The sequence below is a fragment of the Anas acuta genome, chromosome 23, assembly GCF_963932015.1.
Source record: "Anas acuta chromosome 23, bAnaAcu1.1, whole genome shotgun sequence".
NCBI lineage: Eukaryota > Metazoa > Chordata > Aves > Anseriformes > Anatidae > Anas > Anas acuta.
In genome coordinates, this window is record NC_089001.1 from 198,249 (window position 1) to 224,971 (window position 26,723).

The window sequence follows — 26,723 nt, forward strand, 5'->3', positions numbered from 1 at the left end:
TTACTGCACCACCAAAACGGTCTGACCCTCCTCCTCTCAGCTTGCCCGCAAGAACAGGGAGCAGAATCCGCCCCATGCAACAGCCCAGCCATAAATACCTCCTCCAATTCATCAGCAGCAGTGCACCTGCTCTCATCCTGCAGGGACATAGACTCATGGAAATCTCTGGTTTCAGGGTACAGGGAGCTTAACTGGGCACCGACCCCCCCAGTTCAATAACCGTGGATCTAGGCCAGCTTTTGGATACCTGGTTAAGTCGTGGTCTCCAGCACAGGCATTGCTCTGGGTCCCACCACACAGTGGGGACAGCCAGCTCGCAGCAGCACCATTCGGGATGTGAGGTGATGACGGTGACTTTGCATGACTGGACTGAGCACCAGCCACCATGAACCACTGCCCTGTCCCCGTGGGGTCACTCAGGGGTGTCAGGGCCAGTGGTAAACCTCTGAACCTGCCCCCTGTGCCCTGCCCGAGGAGGGGATCTCAGGGGAAGGGGTGCAGGATCCTCCCCACGGACGGGCAGAGCCTGCTGCTGCCTTCAGGAATGCAGCGAGGAGCTTCCCTCATCACCCTGGCAAGGCGACCCAGGGCCTGCGCGCAGGCTATTTTGGTCCATCTTTTTATCACACCCTCCTCCCTGCGGAATTCACCCAACTAAAACCTTGCAATCTGCAGCCTTCACTCTCAGAGCGAAGTGAGGCAGCGAGTGCACGGACGGTCCCCCTTCCCCAGCACACCATGGCCGCACGGACCGTGCCCCATGCCTACCCCATGAGTTCCGAGTACGAGTTCGCCAACCCCAGCAAGATCTACGACCAGAACTTTGGAGAAGGTAAGGAGAGAGACGGGCCCCCCCGGCACCTTTCTGTCCTCTGCTGGAGGAGGCTGCTGGAGTCTTTCTGGGCAGGCTGAGCTCCAGAGGGGGGTTCCTGGAGCCAAGGAAGCTTGAGCATGGGCAGCCAGGTAAAATCAGAGAGCAATACCCAGGGTCTTTCTCTTTAGGTCCACCCCTTCCATCCATACCCAGCACCATCTCCCCTGTCCCTCCCTTATGCCCCCAGTGGTCTGTCATTCGTGCACATGCTGTGCCAGTGCAGAGCAAAATCCTCCTCTGCAGCCTGGCTGTGGGTAAGGCTTTCCTCCGGCAGCCCTGCATACCCCATACACACCCCAGCAGAGGCTGGGCAACCGTGTGGCTGTGCAGGACACGGCCCCGTGCTCACCTTCATCGCCAGGGGAGGCTGAGTGGGGAGCCCTGGCCACAGGAGAGGTGGAGGGGTGAAAATTTAGAAAGCTGCTGGTGTGAAGAGGGGGGGAGATTTTGTATCCGGGGGCAGCGGCGAAAAGCTGAGCTGGGGTGTTGAGCACAAAGCCCAGCAGCGGCTGGCGGCTGGCTGAGAGGAAGGAATGTGGGCAGCAGCAGAACCATTCAGCGCCTGCACAACAGCGTGAAAAGGCAAAAAGCTCCAAGGAAAGCCCCCCGGACAATGGCACACAAAAGGCCTTTTAGTTCTTCAAGGGCAGTTTCTTCACCATCAGCATTTTGCATGCCAAGCCCTGGCCGTGGGCTTTGCACTGCCAAGCGCCCAGTGCACCCACCAGTCCCTCCCAGTGCACCCAGCATGCACAACTCATGGTGTGCGAGCATCTGGCACCAAGCGTGGTTTTGGAGACACAAGGGTAGGAACTGCCAGAGGCTGTCCCCATCATGTAGATGATGTGGTGGCAAAGCCAAGGTGTTCTCTAGGTCCCAGCCTCCTCCTACCCCCCTGCCAAGCTTCCTTCTCCAGCCCCTTGCTCGGGGAAACCCTCACCGGGTCTCATTTTCAGGTGTGTCCCCGTGTGAGATTCTAGCCCCTGCCCTGTACCACGGCTACTACATCAGGCCCCGCATCAACAAGCAGCTGGACCGAGGCACATCTGAGGTCAGCCTCAACGAGCACAAGTTCCAGGTATTCCTGGATGTCTGCCACTTCCTCCCCAGCGAGCTCACCGTCCGCACTGTGGACAACCTGCTGGAGGTGATGGGGCAGCACCCGCAGAAGGCTGACCGCCACGGCTTCATCTCCCGAGAGTTCACCAGGACCTACATCCTCCCACTGGACGTCGACCCCTTGCTGGTGAGGGCCACCTTGTCCCACGATGGCATCCTAAGCATTGTGGCTCCCCGGACGGGGAAAGAGGTGAAGGCCAGGGTCAACGAGGTGAAGATAACCCACCAGGAGCAGCCGGTGGGGAAAGAAGAATGGGCCGAGGAAGGAAAAGGGAAGGAAGAGTCCTAAAGGCCCCAAAGCTGGGCTTGAGCAGCAGGACAGGGGGGGAGAGGGAGGGGAGTCACAGTGCCAGACCCTGATTTCTCACCACCAGCACCCAGCAGGGCTGGGAGGCAGCCATGTAAATGCCAGACTTCAGCTTCTTACAGCTGGTGGTTGGAAAAAAGGGTTTGGAATTGAAAAAAACATGGGACTGAAGTGTTTGTGGGAGGGACTGTAATGCAAGTTTTCTCCTGGGCCCGGCTGAGCACCGTGCCCTTCTCTCACCCCGCCCGGGAAGGGTGACTCTCGCCCAAAAGCTGTTCCTGCCCCAGGGAAGGAACGAGCCCAGAGCCTCAGTCTGGAGCTGGCAGATGACCTGTGTGCACACACATGGCTCTCGTTGGTCTGTAAAAGCACCTGCAGCTCTCAGGAGGAAGGAGAAATAAATCTGCCTCTGGCCTGCTGTCAGTTCCCTAGGTTTGCATTGCTTCTGGCCACACCGTGGGCGTGGGCTTTGGAGGCTCACGGTGAGAGTCCAGAGCTGGAGATGGAGTCAGCCCGAGTAAATAATCACCAAAGCCATGTCCCTGCCTCAGCCCACTCTTTTATGGGACGTGAGGCTTGTTCACATGCAAATCTTTTAGCTCTTGTGAGGGGAGCAAACCCCAAAATGCCAATGGGAAAGGCTTTGCTCAGGTCCCAAACACCTTGCTGGCATCCCAGCACCCTCTGTGGAGCCACAGAGGGGAGAATTTTGCCCCTTTTGCAGGCACAGTGATGCGACCAGCTACATGAGAAACCTATCCACGGCCGTGTGATGCTGGGCCAGGGATCGGGTGTGCTGCTGTCGGCAGCAGCTGCTGCCTCGGCCGGCCCCAGGGCTCAGCAGGCGCCAGGCACGATCCTCGTCAGTGCCAATTAAAGCAGCCAAATTGCTGTGTCACTGGCCGAATATGGGGGTCCCTGGCAGGGCTCGCTGCAGCCCTCCCATGGGAGGCAGAAAAGTTCCAGGGACCTATGGCCGGAGCCTCCTCCTGCCAGGACAGGGCTGTGGGTTTCTGCACGCTGCCTTCCTGCACGGGCAGGACCAGAAAGGCCGTGCTCAGGCTGCTCCTTCGCCCACCAACCTCCGTACTGCTGCTTTCTGCTCCTTGGAGTCCCTGCCTGCAGTGAGGGTCAGAGGGAAGAGAAAAGCTGCCCTGCTCACCAGCACTATGGGAGTGAGCAGGAGGGTGACAGAGCATCCATCCTGCCCGGTGCACATCACCCACAGCCGTGGTACATGCCGCTGGGGGATGCCCTTACTCTGTAGGACCAGATAAGCTGCTGCCAGAGAGCATTTCAGTTGCTGCCAAAATAAAAATCACCTTTACAACAGGCTTTGTCTAGGTTATTGGTAGTAACTCCAGAGATAACCCTCTGCTAGTGGCCATCAGTCACCTGAAGTGGCCGCTTCTAAGGGCAGAAATTTCCCAGCCTTCGAGAAGCAACTGCTCTGTGTGCAGCCCCCATGCTGCTGGGCACACGCTGCACCAGCCTCGAGCACTGCGCACACCACATCCCACTCCCTGCAGCACCCACCTGGGTCCCTAAAAACAGCCACGGGGCCTGGGCTGGGGCTACCACGGAGCGGATCCTAAGGGAGAAGTGGCCAGATCAGTTCAGAGCTCTCTCATCTTCATGTTTTGGAGATGATGCCAGCTCGCTGTGTGCCCGTACCACACCTGTTGTGGCATGCTCCCAGTCCCCCGGTGCCTGCAGTACCCCAACACTGCTGCAGTGGAAACATGCAGCATTAGCAGCCTCTATGCTGCTCTCTTCCCCCTCTGGCTTTCATTAGCGCTGCCTTAGCTCTCCACCAAGTTCATTCTCCTTTGCTGGGCACTCGCAGGCTTGTCCTGTGCCAACTTCACAGCTCGCTACCCAGACGATGTCTCCAGGAGCATGAAGACAGCTGCCCCGGGCAGCATGGTGCTGGTACTGCCTGGTGGCGGCTGGGGGCTGCTCCTCACCCCTGTGCATGCCGGAGCCCAGTGGGTTTGCTGAGCTCTGGAAGCCAAGGCTGCCTCCCAGCCCCGCAGACAGGGGCTGCAGAGGGAATGCAGAACGGCAGCCAAGTGCTCTCCAGCCCTGCCAATGTTTTCGATGCCTTTCTGTTTCACTGGTGGAGCTCAGCCAGCAGCTCCAGCACTTGTGTCAGGGGCTGCTGGGAATGGGCTCGCAGCCTTTTTATTTTCTTTATCCACAAAGAAACAAAGACCAAGTTATCCCAGAAATCTAAACAGACACGGGCTCACTGAATCAACAGTGTCTGTGGCAAACCCAAAGACATGCAGTCTGCACTTTCCCAGGGGGATGCAGGCTCCTGAGACCACCTGGCCTTTGCAGGAGTCCAAGGACAGGGTCCTGTCGGGACAGGACCGAATCCTGATTTGGCCAGACCCCCAATCCTCCCTGGGGTGCTGGGTGTACTGGGTGTGCTGGGTGAGCCCAGAGTATTTCAGTGCCAGAGACAGGCTGTGCAGCTCACCCAGGACTCAGCTGAGAGCAGCAGTGCCCCGTGGTCCATGCACAGCAGAACCCTTCTCCTCCTGCCACTTCTGGACACCCCCAGGCTTTGCCCTGCACTTGGGCAGCTGACAAACGATGCCGTGAGCCTGGCCGAGAGCAGGGGCACAGCCTGGGGCTGTCACTTTTAGGGGTCTAAGGGCTGGCTCCCCCTCCAGAAGGGTGAATTAAAGCTCAGCCACCTGTGAGGCCAGCACAGAGCTGCAAAACCTTGCCTGTGGAGCTCATGGGCTCTGCTCCAGGGTACCACAAGCACGGCACCTTCAGCATTTAGCAGCAGCTCCACAACCAGCTCCTTGGGGCACAGCCCAGGGCGTGGGCTGGAGGGATCTCCCCTGGGTACAGAGGATGGGTGAAAGGCACAGGGGGGAGCCTGGGGGCTACACTGCAGACCTTTAACGCCGCGAGCTGGGCTTTAGCACACCCACAAGCCCAAAGCTTCCCCTCGGACAGCTTTCTAAGGCCGGGACACGGGCAGGATCCAGCCTGGGGCTGCAGCCGGGAGCCCGGAGCCCCCCGGTAGATGGCACGCACGGCCCCGGCGCGGCGCTGGCGAGAAACCCGAGCCAGGGAGACACTCCCCGGGAGCTGCCGGGGGCCGGGAAGGAGGAAACACGGGCTGTGCCCGGCCACAAGCCGCTCCTGCTGCGCGGAGGAGGGAGCGACATGGGCAACCGCTGCAGCTGCGGCCGCCCGCGGTGAGTGGGGCGGCGGCGGGCAGGGGGTGGGCATCTCCCCCTCCAAACCGCCACCGCCACCCCGATAAGTTTTTTTTTGGGGGGTCCGCAGCCCGGCTTCCCCCTGGTCGGGGCTGAGAAGAGCCGAGGGACCGAAAATCAGATCCCCCAAAGCAAAGCAAGCCCCGGGAGGCAGGGCACTCGTCGGGGACCCCCTGTCCGCTCCTGCCCCCGCTTGGGGAGCCCTGGCAGCTCCTCCTGGTGCTGTGGGTCCGTGCCCCTGGGGGGACACAGCCCTTTAACCCACCCCCCCAGCCCACTATTTCTTGATGAAAAAGGGCAGAGGGGGGAGCATCCTGCGGTGCCAGGTCTGCTGAGCCGCCGGGGGGGTGCGAGGGGGGAGCGGTGACTGCCGGCCGGAGCCCGGAGGACGTTCCCTGCCTCCAGCGCCAGCTTTGCGAAAGTGTCCGAAAATCGCCGGCGCTTTTTTAATAATTAAAAGCGGCACAGCATCACCTAGTGGCTGCAGCAGGGGAGGGGGGGTCAGGGAGTTCGGGATTCAGGGCTAGAAAGTGCAGGTGGGAGGCAGGTGGGTGACATCTCCCCACCAAAAGCCCCTTTTCCTACGTCCTCTGCCCGGTGACTGGGGGAAATGAGGCACCGGGGGCATCCCTTGGGACAGGGCTGGGGGCGGTGAGAGCCAGGGGTGCTCTCACGTCATGGGGCGCTGCCAGGTCCAAGCAGTGCCAGGCCCTGTGCAAACACTGCTGCTGCTGAAGGAGGAACAAACCCGGATCTGGAGGTCACTCGCCCAGGCAGGGCCGAGCAGGAGAGCAGCTTTGTGCTCTGACTGGGGAGCAGCGATGGCTCCTGCAGGCTCCTCTGGGGCAACGTCAAGTTCTGCCATCCCAAGGGACCGGGGCTGCTGTGTCCTGCATGATTTTATTCCCAGAGGCTGCCTAGAAAGCAAGAAGCTGGCGTGGAGTTTCTGCTGGTGGCAGCAGGGGCAGGGCTCTGGCCAAAGACCCTTTTGCCCCCAGCACCCCTGAGGGACTTGGGTGCTACCACCTGCCTTAGGGGCTGCGTGGGGCCCTAAAAAAGCAGAGCTCTCTCCCCAGGAGCATCTTTCCCTGCCCTGCACAGGGAAATACGTGGGTGAAGGTAAATGGGGATGTGCTGTTGGTAACATGGGCTGTGGGACACCTACAGAGGACCATGACCAAGCACAGTGAAGCCCCACTGCAGCAGTTTGCATGGTTCATGGCTTCACCTCAGTGACAGAGGGGGAAAAAATGCTACCTAATTTTAGTTCAGGCATCAGAACCGCTTGTGTTTTTGGGTATTTGCTCAGCACCACAGCTGTGTCAGCAAAGAGCTGGGCTTCCTAAAGAAAGCTGAGACTCACAAAAGGGCTCAGGGGAGGCAGGCACCCCGCTGCTGGATGGAAGATCCTGGTCATGATCGCTGCCAAAGTGTGTGCCTTAAGGGGGGGGCAAATGGCAAGAGACCGAGGAGGTTCCTGACATTTTCAGAGAAAAGCCATTACCACAAAGCCATAGCCTTGTGTAGGGCAGAGATCAGGATGCTGCTGAGACAGGGAAAGGAGAAGCAGCGTATCGCTGTGCGTTGTCATGCAGAATACAGCCTGGCAGGCTGTGAGTTAGTTACAACACATATGACCTGGTTTTGAGAAGAGGAGGGGAGAGGTTTGCCCTGCTCTTGTTTCCCTTGCCACATCCTTTCTAATTACCGCAGATCTGAGGCAAGGAGATGCCATCTCCTGCTGGGCTACGATTAGCCTGCAGACAGCCTCAGCGTACCTCCAGCCTACACACTACCTGCTAACGCTCTCTCTGCAAAGAAAGACAACCCAAACAAGACAGAGCAGCTTGGAAAGCTGGTTCAGGGACCCACCTCCCTGGAAAGAGGCAAGGGACCCTGTCAGTTTTACTTCAAATGGCATTATTTTAATTACAGTGCACAACCTGCCTGAATACTGTAAGGAAGCAAAGGCCTGAGGTACACAAGGCTTGACAGGGAGGGCCCTGGAGACCCTGCGAGCTCACAGGGATGTTGGAGGAGGGAGCTGAAAGTTAAAATTTCCCCCCTCCCCCCCCCCAAGACAAGATTGCCTTGCTGGCAGATTTTGTCTGCCAGGGACTGGAGGGCTGGCAGGACACAGCAGAGGGGTGAGAAGCAGCATTGGATCCTGTTGTACAGGCATGGCCCCCCCAGCTCTCCCCAGGGCTGCCTTTGACTTCCCAGCTCCAGCAGGCCTGGTTAATCATTGCCAGCCATTTCAGAGGTTTTCCAGGTTCTTGGCCGTTATTTTCCTTTTCTCCTTTTGCCATTAGAGCACCTAAGCCATTACTGCACAACCCAGCCGCCTCCCCAAAATGCCTCTAAAAGAAGACAGAGGCAAAGCTCTGCCTCAGGGGCTGCTTTGTGGCAGACCTGCCTGGCGAATGCACACCCTGTGGGACACACGCTGCTCCTTGGTACCAGCTGGGAGCTCTTCAGCCCCTTTCAGAGCACTGCCTGTCCCTTTTCAGCTGTGCTGCAGCCCACGAGGGGCTGGCACCTGCTCTCCTCCAGACATGCGAGTGTGCTGCAAGGATAACATTTGCTTTGTGCTGCAGGGCTAACATTTGCTTCGTGCATCTGGCACGGAGTGTGACACGTCTCTGCTCGGCCAGGCAGATAGGAGCTTGGCTCCTGGCTCTGTTGTTGCAGCAGGAAGGAATTTGGCTCCCGTCCGCACCGTGGCTGGGCCGTAGCTGTGTTTGGCTTGTCGCTCTCTGGTCACACAGGTACAGACAAGATTAGGGTTTGGCTTGGCTTGTATAAAGCGCGCAGTTTGTTTGGTTTGGTAGCGTTTTAGGTGGAAAGCTGCGAACAGGAAAAACACAGTCTGAAACATTAAATCAGCACATGGGCTGTGCAGCTGTTCCTTGGGCACAGGGGCTAAAGCACAGGGCATGGGGCTATGAGAGCATCTGGCCCTAAGAGAAACGTTTTGTGCTAGCTGAGATCACGCTCAGCACCCCACATCTTTGGCCACTGAGCTGTGGAAACGCAGTTGCAAAACCACAGTGAAATCTGTTCCCACTCACACTGATGCAGGTCCATCGGGACAACCAGACAGGGCAGGACAGCAAGGAGCCTTGTGGGTGTCTTTAGGGCACAGTAGATGACTCACAAAAGAAGGATATGCAGCCCCACGTCTCTCCCTTGGACCTTTTCCCTACAAAAGCTGCTCAGGTTCAGAGGGTGCCTCATTCCACCAGCAGGGCTGGAGCCCGTGGAGCTGTTCAGGGCGTCCTGGCAGCCCCAGACACCACAAACAGCATGGATGCAGTACCCTGGGGTGATGCATTTGGTTTTGCGTGTTATGAGAGCAGAGGCTGGGGCTTCTCTGGGCTGACGTCTCTCTCTCATTTCAGGAACTGTCTTTCACTTTTTAAAAGGAAGAAGGAAAAGCAAGGTAAGGATTTGTGAAGATGCTCTACAGCACAAGAACGGGAGGCATAAATCAGCCCCTGGTTAGCTGGCATTCATCAGCGCTGGCTGTAAATGGACCCCTGAGGCTGAGGTGCTCTCACAAATTCTTCTGTACCTAACCTTTCTCAAGAGCAGAGGCAAGAGGCAAAATTTCATTAAAATTTACAGCGAGGGGTATGATATGCCATGGAGCTTGGCAAGGGGGAGGGAAGGGGCTTCAGAAGTGTCTTTAAAATACCAAAGTCTCACATCAAAAAGCGTGTGAGTGCTCTCAAGAGGCAGCAAAGCAGAAGCTGCGTCAAACTCCCCTAAGTGCCACAAACATCCATCTGAATATCAGTGTCCCAGGATAAAGGGGGGTCCTACATAGCCCAGTCGTGTCCTGTGGCCTTTGGACCATGCTGGGCAAAATATGTTTGCAGGCAGCAGAGGAAATAACAAAGTTAAAACTGGATCTGACTTCTTCAAGGGCCTGACAAGGAAGCTCTCTGTGCTGTGTGAGTCCTCCTAGGTTCTGCCAAGAACATTGCGGTCCACAGCATGTTGTCATCCCAGGAAACCTTATTTTTTCCAAAGAAACAAGCCCAGGCTTTCTTCTCGGAGGCAGGCCTCAAAGACAGCGTTAGGGCTGAGGATGTCAGATGGGGTGGAAATTTGATTTGCGTCCAGTGGAGAGAGCCCGTGTGCCAGATGCTGCATTTCTGAATTCAGAGATGGAACAATAAACAGTTGTGTTAACCTGATCCGCTGGTGTTTCTTTTTCAGGAACCGATGTGAGACACGAGAGCCAACAGCACCAGCCTGGCAGGAAGGTAAACAGCTTCCCAGAGTTGTTTTGCTTACGGGATACTGACAGGACAGAGCTGACCATCACCTCCTGGCCTAGAGGGGTCAGGGAGATGTGGGGCCATTATCCACAGCTGTGAAATGCCTCATCTGATGTAGGCTGGGTTTGGCTCTGGGAACAATGTGGAAACGATTTTTTCCCCTAAAAGTGCAGTGGAAGCAGTAGGATGAAACCTGTCTCTCTGAGCAGGAGGTGTCAGAGGGCTGGGGGTGCTGGGGGCAGCATGCAGGCATCTGGGCAGGTGTAGCAGTAGCCCAGAGCTGACCGTCTGGAGCTTTTTCTCCCCAAAGGCTCCAACGTACGAAAATGTCTCGGAGTCTCTCGTCTACGCCACTGTGAGTAAACCCAAGAACATGAAGCAGGACGACAGCATTCATTACGCAGACATCCAGGTGTTCACCAAGGTCCGGGAGCGCTCCGCGGAGGAGGTGAAGAACTTGCAGATGCAGAATGCCACAGAGTATGCCACCCTCAACTTCCCCCGGCCCAGGCTGAAATATGACAGTAAGAACGGGACTCTGGTTTAAAAGGCTTGGTGCCTCCCTCCTCGTTCAGCAGCAAAAGGATTTCACAGACTTAGAGATGCCGTAGACTCGAGCTAACCTCATGGACACGTTGTGTCTGCCTGTGAAGCAGAGAGGCTGTGTCTTCCACCTGTGTGTGCCTTCAGAGGACAGAGGTGTATTTATTCTCACACGAGGAACAGTTACCTGTCTGGTTCTGCTGGCAAAAAAAAAAAGCCACTTCTTCCCCTTGGAAAATCTGTGTTGCCTCTGAAGCTGGCAACCCATCTCCTCTCTGCCCTGCGAGAAGGCAGAGCTGCTGCTTGGCTGGTGATGGTTAAAATCACAGCCTGGAGCTGCCAGGAGGATGTTCCAAGCGCGGTTGTGCCGGCAGATTTGGGAACAGGGGATAGAGGAGTCCATACTGGGACAAGGGAGATGTTGCCATGGGATTTTATGTTGAGGTTAAGAAAATTCTGCAACGTGCAGAATGATATGGGGATGATACTGTGAGGAAATTGTATGGAAGTTTTAAGAGTATCTGCTGCAATGTTTTCCTCCAACACCAGCCACTGTACGCTGCAGTCATGCACTCTGTGCATCCCTCTTCTAAAAAAGCAGTGTTTTACAGCCATGCACAGCATACTGAGACCAAGGCCAAAAATGCAGAATTAACTGAAGGGTACAGAACAATTCCTTTCACTGAAGGGCGGTACTGACACGCATCCTTAGCCCAAGGTGCACAAAAGTGAGCACTGAGCTCTTGGCTCTGACTGGCAATGAAAGAAGGCAGATTTGCAGGTTATCTGTAGGGCAGCCATTTAAAAGCCACTGCCTATATTTAGGGCAGTTATCCAATCCTTAGAGCACAGTAGCTGTTTGCATGCCTGAGACACTAGGAATGAATCCTGGCCAACTTTAGAGAAGGCTTTGGACTTTTTCTCCGTGTTTTCTTATTTTGTATTGTCAGCCTTAGTTATAAAACCCTGTAAAGCAGAGCACATACCACGTGGTGTTTTCTGCTAAAGCTCCCAAAGACACATTTGAGAATTTATGGGTTTAAAATAATGTCAGTAATGCAGTACAGCAGCCGTCCAAAAGGCTTCTGCCACTGGATTGAGATTGACATTTGCACCATTGGCAGTAGCACAGTGCTCCCAAGCAGTGTCCTCAGGCCCTAGATCAATGGTTAGCACGTTCTGTTCCTCAGCAATGGTCTGCATAGCCAAATGCAGGTCGTGGAACAACCTGTTTATTGCCATTGTTGAAAAATGGACTTCATTGTACACTTTATAAACATGCATCATTTTGCATATTATGGTTTAGCTATATGTAAAAAAAAAAAAAAAAAAAACCACCACCAACAAAAAAAAAAAAAATGAAGGAGTTCCTGCTCGTTACAAAAAATAAAGCTGGTACAGGTAATGTGTACTAAGATGAAAGTGTTTTAAGGACCAATCCTACAGTTTTTCTGCTTTTTGCCTGTGCTATCCAGTGGACCTCAGCAGGGCTATTAAAAGGCCAGAGTAAGGTTTGCAGAAAGAAGAAATTTGTCTCCATTTTCAATAATGGAGACAGTTTATTTTTCTGCCTGAACTGTGGTTTCTGCCTGAACTGTGTTTTTTTTTTGCCCATGCTATTGAGCTGACCTCTGCACGGCTATTGCAAGGCCTGCAGCAAAAGACCCTTCATTTACAATGGGCACAGTATTATGCTGTTTGAGGGCTGGCTCTTCTGAGTGCCAAGGACAAAAACCCGTAGCAAGGAGGACTGAATGGGCAGGGGGGGACAATTTAGGGAACACGGGACTGCCTGAGCACTCGGTCCTGCTTAGCCCAGCCACCGGAGGGGCTCCCAGGACACAGCCCCAGGCCCAGCCGGTGCTGAGCAGCAGCTGGGGACCTCCTCGCACTGAGCTGCTGGTACCAGAACTGAAAAGGCACACTGGTTAAAGCTCAAACCAAGCCCTCTGCAGTGCAGGAATAAATATATATATATATATATGTAATACATTTATTAAATATAGACTATAATTCACCAGAGGGGAGGTTTTCTGGAAGGTGCTGACTCCAACAAGTCATTTTTAAAGACAATTTGACAGAAACTACCTGTTACTGCAGTGTCAAGCACCGTGAAGGGTCTTTTTTTGTGGTACTGGAGCTTTCCTCACCACCAGGCAAGCTGGGGCTGGGGACAGCCCAGCACTGGGTCTGCTCCTGGGCACAGCCTGGGGTAAATCTGCACATGCAGCATCGACTTGTATCAGTGTGGCACCGGGAAAATCAGGGCCTTGGATCTCTAAAATGTGAAAATCACGTATTTTGGAGTAAGGGTTTTTTTAAAAGCCTTTATTTTGCAGTGAGTATTAACAGATTCCAGCTACATGCCCGGTGTTACCCAAGGTTGCCTGTTTAGGGGTTAAACGAGTGTTAAACGCATCAAGTGCTCTTCGGACATTAAACACTTGATTTTCGGCGTGAACTGATAAATTCGCACTTTATCCCGGCGGCAGGGGCTTCCTGGGGCTGACAGGGGACCTCGCCCCCATGGAAACGCCCTCGCTTTCGGGGGCCGAGCCCTCGGCCCGGCCCGCCCCGTTCCCAGCCCCGTTCCCGTCCCCATGGCAGCGGCGACGCGCGGGGGCCGGGTCCGCAGCCGGCCGGCCGCAGGCAGGGCCTCGGCTCCCGGTTCTCGGTGCCACCCCGGCGTTCCTCAGCCCCCGGGACCCTCCGTTCCCCGCAGCCCCGGTGTCCCCGGGCCTGCTCCGCTCCTGCTCCAGCCCCCTCCCCGGTTTCCCGTCCTCGCTCTGGGCTCCCCTCGTCTCTTGCTGCCAGCACGGTGGACCCCAAAAGCCCCAGCCCGCAGCAGGGGCAGCAGCAGGCCTGGGCTCCGGCAGCCTTCAGACCCCTGACCTGCAGCCCTGGACACGCCAGAGACAGCAGCAGCCATCGGCCTACAGGTTACATGCCTTTAAAACATCTTTAAATATCGCATTTGCCACTGCTGTGCCATTTCTTTCCCCATGAAAGTCTTTCATGGGGTCTTTCTTGTGGGGTGTCTCTTAAGGAGTCTCACCGTTTTCCATTATGGTAGCTCGTCCAAACTCCCCCACCTCTCCTTTCACCAGACATTTCTCCAGAATCCCAAAAGAAGACAGAGCAAAAAAATACAGATTACCCCCAAAATCCCAAATATAAATGTCAGTTTGGGGAATTGTTTCCTAAAGTTGCTTACGAGTGTTTGCTGTCAGGGTCGTTTAACACCAAATCAAATAATACCCTGAATATTTGACAGAAAGGAATTTGGATTCCCCTTGCACAAATGCAGAAGATAATTAGACCCTATGTGCACTATGAGCCAATGTAATCAGCAATCTTTTCTACATAACGTTTCATAGGAATTCTGCCCCCTGTACATCCTTTACATGTGGAACAAAATATAAAAATGTATAATTTTCCCTAAGATAGTAGCCCTTAAATATATATTTTTTTTCAGGCAGTAATAAAAGGGGGAAACTTTCCTCCTTTCTGTTGGTTATATTCAGGCATTGCATTGCTAAGTCTGTTTCCCTCTAAGAAAATTCTTTGTTCTTAATATGTTTGCTTCAAGGGGGCAGGAGCACTGCTGCTACGTTCCTCCTGGCGCTGAGCTGTGGCACCCAGCATGGGAACTCCAGTGGATGTGGTGCCCCATCACACATCACAGCCTGCTGCATTGTCCGTGAGTTCCCCAGAGTATTTTTTGTGCCTGAGCATTGTTCGGGATGCTTAATGGGAGGCTGGGAGAGAGCACTCAGTGACACGAAAGCATTAGTTGTTTTAGACAGGTTCCTGCAGTCATGGCTGCACAAGCTTTGTCTTGAACCTCACTCTTATTTCCCCAACTAAATTATTATTAGTAAGAGCTCAGCTGTGGCTGTTGATTCTTCTCTCATTCTCAAGCGCTGATAAGGCAAATAATCAGTGAATGTTGATAAAGTGCTTTAAAATCCTTGCATGGAGAGCTTGAGGGAAGGCTCAGGTGTTTGTGCTGGTGTTGTGCAGTGACACGACGGCTGTCACCTCACAGCTACAGGAAATGGAGCAGGAACTGGGCTGTGTCGTGCACCTTGCCCAGGATTCAGCAGGCGAAAGCACAGAGGTTATGCTGAAAGCAGCCAGGAGAGGGCAGTGGCACCAACCAAACTGCCACCCGGCGCGTTTGTTTTGAAGGTCACTCGCACCAGGACAAGCAGGCGCCGAGATCCTTCTCGTTTCACTGCCTCCCTTTGCCTTCATCTCGGAATTACTCTTCGTGAGTGTTAAAAGTCACTCTTGAAAGGTAGAATTATGAAGCATTAGTTTTTCTTCTTGCAAATACAACATTCAAAGGCAGCTTTTGTGATGCTATGCAGCTGAAGGAAAAATATTATTCCTTCTACAAGAAGCTTGAAATTTAAGAGTGAAACACAAAGAAGGGAGAAATGGAGTTTAATCTTTAAAAGGTATTTTCAGCACACACAGACACCCAAGATGCATTTATATTACCACAATGAACAGAAAAATGGCCCAGCACTCTCTACCACTCACTCTAGCCATCAGAAATGGCCTAGTTTCTATTCTCTGACATTCCTGTTGTCAAAGCAAGGCAGTTCTGTTTCAGAGATAAGAATCCCCATGTGGAAAAAAATCTTTGATGACAATCTCTTACGGACAACACACTGCGAGCAGGCCTTTCCCTGAACCTGCCCTGTGTAATGGGAGCACTTTGCCCTTTTCTGTGCTCCAGCAGGTAGAAGCTCCACAGTAGGAATATCACTGAGAAATGCTTCTCAGGACTAAAAATTATATATATATTTTTTAATTTCCACTAAATGCCACTGAGGTCCATAATCAATTAACTCTTTTTCTCAACCTATCATCTTATGATGATTTAAGCAATACATTTTACAAATTAAATTGTATTTATCCTTTGTATTTCTGTGCTGTTTGAACAGATTATCTCTTTATTCTTATTTTTAATCCTGCAAATTTGGGTCATGTCTCCAGTATAAAGTCTGTGCCTCCCTATGGTTTATCTCCTCTTCAAAGGACGAGTGTAAATATCTAGAGCTTGTAGGGATTGTGAGCATACAATATTTAATCTGCTATTGAAGTCATAAAACAAATTCTAAAAACAATCAGAGAACACCTAACAGCCATCTGCCACCTCCTTTGTGCTTCCCAAGTACATGTGATTTCTCTTTTGTACATCTGCAGTTTGTTTATTTTTAGTTCCAGAAATTGCAGGATTACAGGGAATGGATGACCTCAGCATTCCTACCTGTAAACTTCTATGAATATATATTTACAATGAAGCATTGAAAAACAGATAATAAATATATATATATTTTTTTCATTTAGATTATCAGACAAGAATATCATTGTAATGTTCACAGAAAAGGCTCCAAATGTTTTGTTGTGTTTTTCACTTCCTTTTTGATAGGGAAAACATTCAGTTTTTATGTGAAATTTTCTTGAAATTGCAAGGGCAGAGCCTACTTGTTTGCATTATACAAAATACGGATAGATGTTTCCTGTCATCTAATTAATGGCATTTTGAGTAATTTTGAGTCTCAAAAGCAAACTGGATCAAGGTACTAACCACCAGCATTGCCACCTTTCAAGATTTTTTGCAAAGCCTCATCATAATTTACTGTTTTGCTGTGATATTACAGTCAATGAAAACAAAACTCTCAGTCCCCACTGAATTATGAAAAGTAAGTAGGAAAGGCAAACAAGAATAAATAATTTAAAATTTAGGCTATGAGTGGACGCTGACTCCGTTTTGAATAACTTGGGTTGGTTATAGAAGGAAATTACCTGTTGCTTGTCTTTCTCTATTTTACCTGCATATTTGACAGAAAACATTAGGGTGGTAAAATTATGCAGTTGCTTTTTCCTCTGGATGCTTCAATACTCAGGCAGGAAAACATATTTGTTTTTAAATGTGTATCTCACTTAGAAATGCTTGGCCAGATATTTGGAAACCTGAAGGCTCTGCCTGAATAGTGCTGAGTTGCTCTGGGAACTGGCAGATGGAGCACCTGGCAGAAGGTGGTTTCATCCATCCCGAGAGGTTTTTTGTGTTTTTTCAGGGCGTTTTGTGCAAGATGAGATGAAGTTTGAGATATTGCCTAGAGATACCTGCTACTTTCTTTCTGGAATGAATGCAGTTATTTTTGATTTAGAGACTTTGCTGAGGTTCGTATTTAATTCTAATTTGGAAGTTTTCAGTCTTATTTCTTCTCCAGACTCCATTGCCACCGCAGCTAGGGCAGAGCCCAGTGCCGTGCAAATATTGCAGCTGTCTTGTGGCCTGGTTTGTAGCTTCCTGCCTCTGCTGGGTTGCTGAAAACGCTGCTGTTTCTTCAGGGCTGCAGAGCGATTGCCGAGAGCTAAATCTGGCAGCTCGTACAGCCTTTCCTCTCGCTTTTCTAGCTGAGCAAGACGTCTGCTATTTGCTGACTCTGTCCCTGCCCCCACACCGGACAGGGCTCGCAGTGTTTGGTGGGTTTGAAAAATCTCTTTTTACGCAGCAGGTTTCGTGTGAGCACGGCTACTTGGAAATAGGTTTCAGATGTTTTCCCCAACTCAGCCCAGGGCCTGCATCGTGTAAGCTGAAGCGTTTCTATAGGAACTGTGTGACATCTCTCCCACTGCTCCCTGGCAGCTCTCTCGCGAGCATGCCCAGTGCAAGCCCTGACTTTGGCTCAACTCTCCGTGTGCAGTAACGGGCTGCACATATGGGACTATGAATGCGGTTCCCGATGAGCTCCAACTCTTTGTCTTTGGGAGGCGGAGAAGAGGTCGTGCCCAGAGCCCAAGGATCTGCCCTGTGTCCTCTGAGACCCTCGTCCGTCAGCGGGCTCGTGGAGAATGCTTGCCTGCTTGGCCAGGGGGAATTTGCTGGATATTCTGCAGGAGGGCTTCACAGAGGTAAATGCATTTCCCAGATCTCACTCAGACCTTCCCGGGGTAAGGCAGCGTGCTTTTGTGCAGCATCTCTTAAAGGCTGCTATGTCCCCCAGCGCTTTTTGGAGCAGAAAAGGAGAAAAACGAGCAAGATTTTAGGGCTGGGGAGGGGGCAGAGCTGTTTTCTAGCAGGAGGAAATAGGGGGCAGCTCAGCTGGGGGTCTGCAAAGCAGCAATAGTTCTGAAGAGTTTGTGGCTGGTTTACACCTGGTGGTTTTAGCTTGGAGTTCTTATTTTCTTTGCAGAGCTTTTGCTTTTGTAGCAGAAAATAAATATAAATTGCAGCGAGTTATGGAGAATGGTTTATTTTACATAATTGATTCCTTTCTTGAGCATATCAAGTCTGTATGTTTGACGGCTGTTAGGAAGCCTGTAAATCTGCTAAGTGGGCACACAGTTCTTGGGAGAGGCTGACAAGAGCAGGATGGTTTGTTGTGTTTGTTTTTTTTTTTTTTCCATCCTCGTCTGTAGATTATATTACTGGGGGACTGAAATTTGTCTTGGTCAGGAAAATACTATTTTTCAAGTGTTCTTTATTGGATTATTCTAGTGTCAGGGAGACAGATAAATCATAAGGAGTGAGAACTAGCAAGAAATTCATGAGGTGGGAATCCTGTGACTGCATGGGGAGGGCAGATTGCTGCCGACTTCCCTTTTTAGGGTGCACAAGAAGTTAGTCTACAGAGAGTCCAACCAAACTGAGTGCTAAATGCCAAGTCTGCATTCATCATGCAGACCATGCTGGAGCACGACTGCCCCTCTGTAAACTGGGGAGGAAAGAACATTGTGGGGGCTTGTTCAGAAACCCAACAGCGAGTGCTGTTTCCTCTCTTACCTGGTGCCAGGGATGGTCTCTTGGTACTTTTTATTCTTTCCTAGAGTGCATATCCTGCTTTGTTTCTGTTCTTAGTGTTTCCTCATCCTTTCACGGCCCAGACCCCACCTTCCTGTTCTGCCCTCACGCTCCATTCTCTACAGAACCTGCACATCCCTCCTGGGCTTAACACCGCCAGCCAGCAAGGGGAACACAGACCGGGCATGAAACTTGAGCTTCACACTAGCCACAGGTCTCCTCTGATTGCGCTGCCTGACCATGTAAATACTCATCCCCTCCTCCACACTGTCTCAGTCTCATTTTTAGCTAGCAAAGGTGTTGTTTTAGCTCAAGTTGTAGAGCCTTACACTTCGTGTTCTCGAGGGCAGCAGATCCTTCCCTGGTCTAAGCTAGTAGTAACCTGTGTGTTAATAATGGGCGTAAAGTACAATTTTACACACAATGCTAGCCCAGTTCAGAGTGGTTTTACCCATATGCCACCCAGCTGTGGGAAAAAAAAGCCCCTCTCCTACCATAAAAACCATATAAACTGACATTCACTCTCATGCCCAGGCTTAATTTCACCCAGTGAGGTACTGCAGGAATTGCCTCACTAACTTGGTGCCTGTTGTTCTTTTGATAGAGCATCTTTTCTGGCCAGGGGGCTCTTTGGGTGGCTAGCTACCTCGGAATACAAGGACGTATTTTCCAAGTCTGTGCATAAGAAATTCACATACATGAGCGAGTAAGTAAATAGCAAGCTCCTACGTGTTTGTGCAGAGCTCAGCCCTGAACACGCTTAGGACTTGGAGGCTAAGTATAGTGCCAGTTTCTCTGGGGATATTGATTGTATGTCTCTGTCTTGCACGTTTGGTAAATAATCCATGCCTGGAAAGTTCTCCAGCAGCCAGATGCGACAGGCACGTTTCTTGCTTCTTTGCACTCTTCCCTCTCCATCCATCCTGCTGGTTAGAAGCCTTACTATGTCATGAGCAGGGATGGAGAATGCAGCGCAGTTGTCCCTTCTGCAGCTAATGCCTGTTCTGCTTCACAGATCACTTCTTAGACTGATGCTTTCTCCATGATGAACATAATCACGGATTGCTAACGGGCCCCAGTAAACTGCAAGTTCAGGGCAGTGTATTTCCTTCCCTTTCAGAGTCCCTGTGCCAAAACAGGTTGCAGAGAGTGTCATCTACAGACGTCTAAAGAGGGATGAGTTTTGTTTAATATTGAAATGCAGTGAACTCCCCTGAGGCATCACACAGCTCCCGCCCCCCTCTCATTAACAGCCTATCCTGCCTCAAAGGTGTTTCCCTGCTGTTTATAGAGACTTACATTGCTCTGAGACAGCTAAATAATTCAATCCCACAGCTGGATGGTGTCATGGGAATGTATGGCTGCTAAAAGCTGCAGTTTATAATGAAAGGAAACCCCAGGAGGCAGGGGCTCCTCTGTGGTCACCGTGTCATTGTGGCCTCAGCTTGCTCTTGCTCATTGAGGCAATGTTTGTTTGAGATACCTGCTCACACTCCTGCAGTTCATTAAGACAGATGGGGCACACAGAAATGTGTCAGAAACGGGCCTGACAGCTCCAAGATGTTAATGTGGCTGTATTTTAACAATTACCTGCCTTCTCTTTTTGAAGCTGGAAGGTCATTTCCTCTGGTGGATTTAGTCGGAAGCTGCTTGTGTGCCAGGAGTCATTTGAAACAGGAATCTGTGTCCCCCAGGCTGCACTGAGCACCAGGCCTGGGTCTGGCTCAGTTTCCCAGTGCCCAGGCAAGAGGTTAATTTGAGCTCAGGGTTTCCCACCAGCAGCAAAGTGAAGTACAAGGTTGGCTCTGTCTACGTGGGAAATGCCTGCATGTCTTGCGCCAGGAGGACCGCCGGTTGCCAGCAGTACGAGCACAGGAGGCGGTGCAGTGTGAGGAGGGTTCTGTGCTCACTCCCAGGTAGGCTGCACAGGGCCTGAGTGCTCACTAAGCGGTGGGTTTTCAGCTCAGTGTCCCCTGCAGTGGGTATTCCCTGCATTTCCTGCACACGCAGCCTCTCTCCTCACTGTTCAGCTCACTTGAGGTCATTAGGTAGTGTCCTGTCTCTGAGACCGGAATCCTTGCTGTGAGAAGTGACCTGGGCTTTGCTTTGCTTTCCTGGTTGAAGTAATTTTCTGGCACTCTAGAGTGGCTGCTGTCTTGTTCTGGCAGCCATTCTGTTCTCCTTGGTGTAACATGCATGATTTCTGTTAAAAATGGCTCTGCTACTGGGATCCTAGCAGTAGAAACTTGCACTCACCCTCTCCTTGCAATGACTGCTATTTTTAGCTAATAGGATTCGTTATGAAGAGAGCTGTTTGGACTCCTGTCTCACTCATCCAGGTTGTCTCCAACAGGACTGCCAACAAGGGAAAGATTTTTATCACAGTTAGGGCTTGAGCAGTTAGGGTTCAGTCCCTGCCTGAGGTTCACTGTATGTTTAAGCCAGGTTGTGCTTTGGTTGTTTGGTTTTAGTGCCCTTTATCCTGGACCAGGCATCCTCAGTGTGTGCCTCTTCCCCTTCTCTGTATGAAAGGTTCCTGCCTGCAAAAAGCACCGCTCGGTCACGCTGCGTGCCCAGTCTCTTCACCAAGCTCCTTTCCCCTGTCTGTACAGGGCTAGTGACTGCACACAGCTAAAGAAGGAACAAAGCTCCTTTTTCTCTCCTGAAGAATCAGGGGATGTCTCAGTGTAGCTTGTTTTGACAAACCTTAGGCTTTATTTGGGTGCAGTGGAACCATTTGATAATTCTGGGTGAATCATGTGCTCCGTGGTACTGGCAGTTTACAGTAAAAGATCTCATGTGGCTCAGCTCTTTGCACATCTGCCTGATTGGAAACACTGCTTAAATAGAAAATCGCCTCAAAACACCATATTGGGGAAAATAGAGAGGCACTAAAACATCCTGCAGAAGTGCCAGAAATGATCCCTAAAGCGGCAGCGTGGCTTTGAATTGCAGTGCCATTCTGAGGTGTGGGTGTCTGGCTGTTGATTAAGAGGAATGCATCCTAGACAGATTCAATTTACAAGGCTTCCCACCCGGTAGACGTCTGGAGTAGTTGCTGCCTGCAGTGCTAGTGAATTTGTTTAAATCAATGGATACCATCTTCAGGTTTCTGAACACAAAAAGAGTGCTCAGAATGGCCACTGCGGGTGTGGACGGTACAGTGAGTAACCCCAGTATTTTTATAAACAGGAGATTGGAGTTAAAGGACGTAAAAAACAGATTAATTACAAGGAGAATGCTTGTGTGTGGTGTTATGGGAATGACAGGCAAAATTACTGCTTGAAGAAATCATACTCGGATGCCACTCACAGAAATACCCCCATCTGGGGGTCACAGTGAGATCGCTGCATGACGGCAAGGATATGTCCTGGCAACAGATCAATGGGAGGACAAGGTTGCTTACATTACGAGGGAAAATGGAGTCATCAGGTGTTTGTTCTGCACAAATTAAATAACTCTTTGGTTCCACAGAGACAAAAAGCTGTCAGACATGCATTTCTCGCTGCTTGCCTGCCTAGGCTCAGTTTCCTTGGAGGTGCCTCAAGGTGAGTTGTTACTACTAGGTGCAACCAACTACTGAGTGTAACTGTCCTTCAGAGGGGAGCGGTGCTGCTGGCACAGGGAGCTCTTTAAAGAGATCTTCCATTTGCATCTACTAAGCAGTTTCCAAATGGATTCTAAAATGCAACATTATCTGAATAAAATACCAGTGTATACAGGCACTCGTAAGAATTGCTTCATCCTGTACTGAAAATCATGTTTCTGGAATGGAGCACAACAGCTTTGTGGCTGTGCAATAGGAAATACAGATCAAAACAGCAGAAAGAATTTAGGGTGTTAGAATGGAAATGGGCCTTGCTGTCTAACACCCAAGCTCTCCTTCTTAATGGGTGAAGGACCAGAAAAGGTCTGGAAAACTTCGCAGTCAAAAATGATGTGTCCTGATGGATCTCTGGGCTCTCTGGAAATTCTTGCTGTTGTTGGCATTCGGGCAATGCATGAAATACAGCTTCAGCTCAAAACTTCACCATTCACAGACTGTCAGTACTTGAGCTGGCATCTGAAAGCCTGCCAGTGAGCTTCTCTCCTAATAGCCCAATCACTTATTCCCTTCCCAGGATCAATAAGTGGTAGTTTAGTCAAGATGCCAAAGGCAGCTGTCATTTCAACCCAGCCGTACCGCCAGGATTTGAGCAAAAACTCCTGCGCTCTTCCCTCTGGAGAGGAGTTTTCAGACGGTGTTTTCTCAATTCTGACACTCCGAATGAAGGGCAGAAGCAGTTCCTGTGCAAGATCAGTGTTCAGAGAGTGGGATTTAAAACTCCTTATATTTGTTCCAAACACGTAGGATGCCAGGAATATCTCTAAAGCATTTCTAAAGATGTGGCCAACGGCTTCTGTTGCTGGCACTTGCTTTCTGAAGTATTGAGCCCAACCTGAACAGCTGATGAATGGCAGTCAGAGGCACTGGTTTCAAAAATATTGACTGGGCACAGAGATCAGAGAATAGAAGACTGGTCTTTGTGTTCTTGAACCTGGCTCGGGAAACAGATGGCTGGTGCTTGAGGAAAATTCACTGAATTCACTGAACCAAATAAATGGTTTATGTTAAAACAAGCAAAATCCAACGGAGTGTGCCTAGAACATACTGGGGATTAAGGGCTCTGTTGGGCTGCTCCTCCCAAACGTTTGTGCTGCTGAGCGTTTGGAAGTGACCTTTGAAGTTAGGGGAAACGTGCTGGCTAGAATTTCAGCAAGACTTCAGCATAATCTTTCTTTCTGGATCTCAGCAAATCTGTGAACAGCCTTTGTCCAGACGTTAGGATGTTGGAAATGTCCATGTTTTCCCTAAGATGAAGGTGAAGGGTTAAGGAGCTCCTGGTCTTTCGCAGCTCACAAGCTATTTCTGTCTCCTGGTGTGCACCAGCCTGCATGGGTGCCTCTTTTTCCGAACTGTGTGGCCATACTGAGGCGTCTTCTGTGCTTGAGACAGACTATTCATAGAAGATTTGGAAAATGCACATCGGGCCAAAAGTTATTTTGAAATAAATTAGATCTCCTGCTTTAAAGTGAGAGTTTTATGAAAAGGAGTCCTGTTGGTACACACAGTCTTTCTGGCATTACCCTGTCCATAATGAGGTGCATTTCACTGTTGGATACATCAGGGTCTCTATCAATACATTTAACAGCCTGAATCAAGCAGTGATTTTTGAGGGAAAACAAAAATCTTTGCTGGCTTTGAGAGCAGAGAGAAACATCATTTTCTTTGCTTTTAAGTTTTTATTATCTGCTTCTACAAAGGCTTTCTCAAACCAAAGCAAAAAAAAAAAAAACTTAAACTGGAGGGGCACTGGATGGCAAATTACAGACCTCATCTAATTAAGGTAATGCCAGAAAGCATAGAAATTATACAAGGCCTTAAAATCACATCCTGATGTAATTAGGCCACCCCTTGAGCTCTGTTGATGCAGACTTTTGGTTCAGTGCCCTAAACAGACAGGATAGTAAATGCCTTTCATTCTGGGACCAACCTCATAGCATGAGGTTTATTATTGACCTTGTTAGAGTTGGTGTTTGGGCAGCGCCCACAGGGCATAAAGGAAGAGCAGAGTAAAGATTAAGAGAGACTTTATTCTGCCAGGCAGTCCCTAAATCCAACAAGAAGGATCGATTCAGATTCATCAACTGTGTGCAGAAAAGGTGGTGAATCCCAGCGGTTAAATGAGAATAGCAAGGACACCAAGAGCTGGCAGGAGGTTTGCAATGGAGCTGCTGCTTTTCTTCCACCTGTGGACAACGTTGCTTAATGACACTTAACTGAATTATCAGTCAGCCTGTTAGAAGAAGGGCTGACCCTGGAAGGGTGTTTTCCTCCTGAAGGCAGCATTATCACTGGCTGTCAATACAAAGCACGGAGATGTTTGCTCCTGACCTCTTCATCTCCTTTCCCATGAGCACAGTAGGGCTGAGGCACTTCTTCAGGGTCCAGGCTGGATAAGTGATCTGAAGTGGGCTCCTGCTCTGAGAAGTATGTTTGCTGAAAGGCATGAGAGTGCTAACCTGTAATTTGCTAGCAGAAGTACCTGCAAGTTGTTGAATGCCTTACAGCTGGGGGTGACCTCTAGTACCTTGCTTTAAAATCTCTCCTGCTCTAAGAATTCCCCTAGGGCTTGTAGCAACATAGATGCAAGCAGTGATCTGCCTGGGAGCTGAAGCAATCCAGGCTCCAAATTCCTTCAGGTAAGGACTCAGTGAGGTGAGGAGCTGCTCTTCCAGCTCCATGGTACAGGCAAACGTGGCCTTTTTTTGGAGTGCAAAGCTGCGTTAATATAAATAGGATTAAGCTTAACTCCACCATAATCCTAATAACCTCTGCTCTGTATAGTAAATCGTAGACTAGGCTGATATGTTTTTCCTCTGAAAAGTCTGGTTTTAAATTAAATATTGCTGTAGGGCCAGAGCTTAGTGTCTGCTCCGGGATTTAGCTGAACAGAAGCTCAGTCCAAAATGCAGGGGAGAAGCAGAAAACTCCTGAGAGGTCAGTGGCTGAAGGAAGAATTATTCAGGGAAAGGTAAGGGACGAGCTAGGCAGAAAAATCATTTTCTCTCTGATTGCTCTTGGATGTAGCTGTCAGCCAGGCCTGACTACAACCCAGCAAGGGGAAGTTCTTGGGGTTGTGAAATCCTGTGCAGTGTGGAGCTTTGTAGGAAGCTGCATTCCACAGTTAGAGCATCCCAGGAGTTGGTGTAATGGGTTCTGCGGTACCTTTGCCCTCAACTAGCAAGGCAAAAGCTAAACAGGAGTAGCACTAAGAATGTGAGCAAGTGTCAGAGTGAGGGACCTGAACATCTCTGGGGGACTGGGTCCAGCCACAAAGACTCACTCTGCATCCTTGACCTGGTCTGGGGTGTGCTCTGCTTGTCCTGCCTCCGGGATTAGCAACTCTTGTTGTTAATTACTCAGAATGCACAAAATATAACAGCCTGCTTTGTTGTCAGGAAGTGATGTGAAAGCCTGGGTGGAGGAACAGGGACCACAGTCTTGGATAAAGAAAGGAGGAATGCTTTCAGGTGCGTTGCCCACCTCCTTCCTCATTCCCAGCCTCATTTTCTTCCCTCTGGGAGTCTGCAACTCAGGAGCTCAGGCCCATGTGAGGCTGGATGGGGCACATGTTGCCTGAGCTGCAGTGCCTGCGGCAGCGAATTGTGGTGGGGCATCTGCTTTTGGCATGAGCATCTGTGTAGGCAGCTGATGAGCACAGCCTGGGGGGTATTTTTGGGGGGGTGGAAGAGGCTCTGTAGGGTTGCTGTTCTCTTGGCACAACAGATCGTAGCAAATCTCGGTTTTGCTTATTACGTGCTGGAAGATAGCTGGATTACTTTCCAGAATTGCTTTGCAGCAACCTAAGACTCTTGGTAAAGCTGTTAGCTTTTCCAGTTTTTGGATAGAAAATCGGGAAATGCTGCTCAGTCCAACTGTCTGAACTTACGCAGGAAAATCTTATGCTTTAGTGGAAAACAAAATTACACCGCTAACAAAATGTAAGTCTACAGCATTACAGAAGCTACAGGTGTGAAATTCTCTCCTTTGTGACCATGACATCCATATTCCAGTGCCTCAAAATCCCCTTTTTAACAGGCATTGTTTAAAGTGTAAATGCACTGGGCATTAGGAGTGTGTTGTGTTTTTTTTTTTTTTTATTCTAATAATAACAATGTCATTCTTACGCTTTTAAGAAACGGAGACTGAAAGATTGCCAGAATGATTTTTATTTTTTTTTATGAGTACGTGAAGAATGCTGAGAGAAGATAAAAAGAAAGCCAACTGCTTAGTGAGTGAATTGTTTTTTTTTCCCTTTGAGTGAAAAGGGAGGTGCCTGACTGGAAGAACCATACAGACTCATATAAAATCCTGAGCTTTCTGTAGGCTGGAAGGGACTGTGCCCTTATGGAATTACTACACTATAACAGCCTGGTTCAGAAATTCATAAAATAATTTGAAAAATGACAGCAGGATAGTTAACAGTTTGAGGGATTATTTCCCTAAATTACATAGACTTTGGATGCAATTTTCATGCAGCCTTATTTAATACATCATTATTATTGAATCTAGGTGTTTTTGTAATGGTGCTGTGTTACTGTAAGCAAACCCACCTTTTTGTTTCTACTGGAATTTGCTTAAATTAATTAAGGCTTTACTGAATATGGGTAATTGAAGGCTTGTGGCCTCTGGCTGTGGAATTGGGCTGCTGTGAGGCTGGATCTCAGTGCCCCCACCATCAGGTACATTTGAGCTGTGAGCAGCAGAGGGGCTTCTTGCAGTTTGGCAAGAGTTATCAGTGCAGTTCTGGAAATAAGCACAGCGTCATGAGCTTGTACAGGAGAGAGAAGCCATGACTTGTTGACTCTTTGCAGTCCCCAGTTGCCTTAAGCAGCAAATAAAAACCTCTGAAAGAGGGCAGGCAAAACTAACAAGTATTGTTACCATTACAGGCAAAGGAGAGTGTGCAGACCCCATCCACGT

At 50.2% G+C, this 26,723-nt stretch overlaps 3 protein-coding genes across 8 annotated transcripts in view; all 3 read left to right on the forward strand.

Moving 5' to 3' along the window:
• Nucleotides 1-333: 333 nt before the first annotated feature.
• On the forward strand, nt 334-2,723 carry HSPB2 (heat shock protein family B (small) member 2). Its single transcript, XM_068659094.1, has 2 exons — nt 334-832; nt 1,831-2,723. The coding sequence occupies exons 1-2, from the start codon at nt 739-741 to the stop codon at nt 2,280-2,282; spliced, it is 546 nt and encodes a 181-aa protein (XP_068515195.1). The 5' UTR covers nt 334-738; the 3' UTR covers nt 2,283-2,723.
• Nucleotides 2,724-5,015: 2,292 nt separating this feature from the next.
• C23H11orf52 (chromosome 23 C11orf52 homolog) lies at nt 5,016-11,793 on the forward strand. 2 transcript variants are annotated; one of them, XM_068659342.1, is made up of 4 exons: nt 5,364-5,521; nt 8,944-8,984; nt 9,767-9,813; nt 10,139-11,793. In XM_068659342.1, exons 1-4 carry the CDS (start codon nt 5,490-5,492, stop codon nt 10,373-10,375), a joined length of 357 nt encoding a protein of 118 aa, XP_068515443.1. In that variant the 5' UTR covers nt 5,364-5,489; the 3' UTR covers nt 10,376-11,793. The 2 variants fall into 2 exon arrangements, with proteins under 2 accessions (XP_068515442.1, XP_068515443.1); XM_068659341.1 differs by lacking the exon at nt 8,944-8,984 and having other exon boundaries at nt 5,016-5,521.
• A 2,167-nt stretch (nt 11,794-13,960) lies between these two features.
• The window catches only part of DIXDC1 (DIX domain containing 1), a 38,972-nt gene continuing 26,209 nt past the window's right edge, over nt 13,961-26,723 (forward strand). Inside the window, exons 1-2 of one of the 5 annotated variants that reach the window (XM_068659327.1) lie at nt 24,355-24,439; nt 25,199-25,270. Coding sequence is in view for 3 of the 5 variants with exons in the window: in XM_068659325.1 (XP_068515426.1) it covers nt 17,248-17,307 (60 nt within the window). In the remaining 2 variants the exon portion in view is untranslated. Of the gene's footprint in view, nt 14,072-16,889; nt 17,308-24,288; nt 24,440-25,198; nt 25,271-26,723 lie in introns of those variants that run through there. The other 4 variants (XM_068659324.1, XM_068659325.1, XM_068659323.1 and 1 more) reach the window with 4 other exon arrangements.

Coding starts and splice junctions, on each gene's coding strand:
- C23H11orf52 (XM_068659341.1), top strand. CDS start 5,347: ATGGCACGCACGGCCCCGGCGCGGCGCTGGCGAGAAACCCGAGCCAGG. Junction 5,522..9,766: donor TGCAGCTGCGGCCGCCCGCG/GTGAGTGGGGCG, acceptor TTTCTTTTTCAG/GAACCGATGTGAGACACGAG. Junction 9,814..10,138: donor AGCACCAGCCTGGCAGGAAG/GTAAACAGCTTC, acceptor TTCTCCCCAAAG/GCTCCAACGTACGAAAATGT.
- HSPB2 (XM_068659094.1), top strand. CDS start 739: ATGGCCGCACGGACCGTGCCCCATGCCTACCCCATGAGTTCCGAGTAC. Junction 833..1,830: donor CGACCAGAACTTTGGAGAAG/GTAAGGAGAGAG, acceptor TCTCATTTTCAG/GTGTGTCCCCGTGTGAGATT.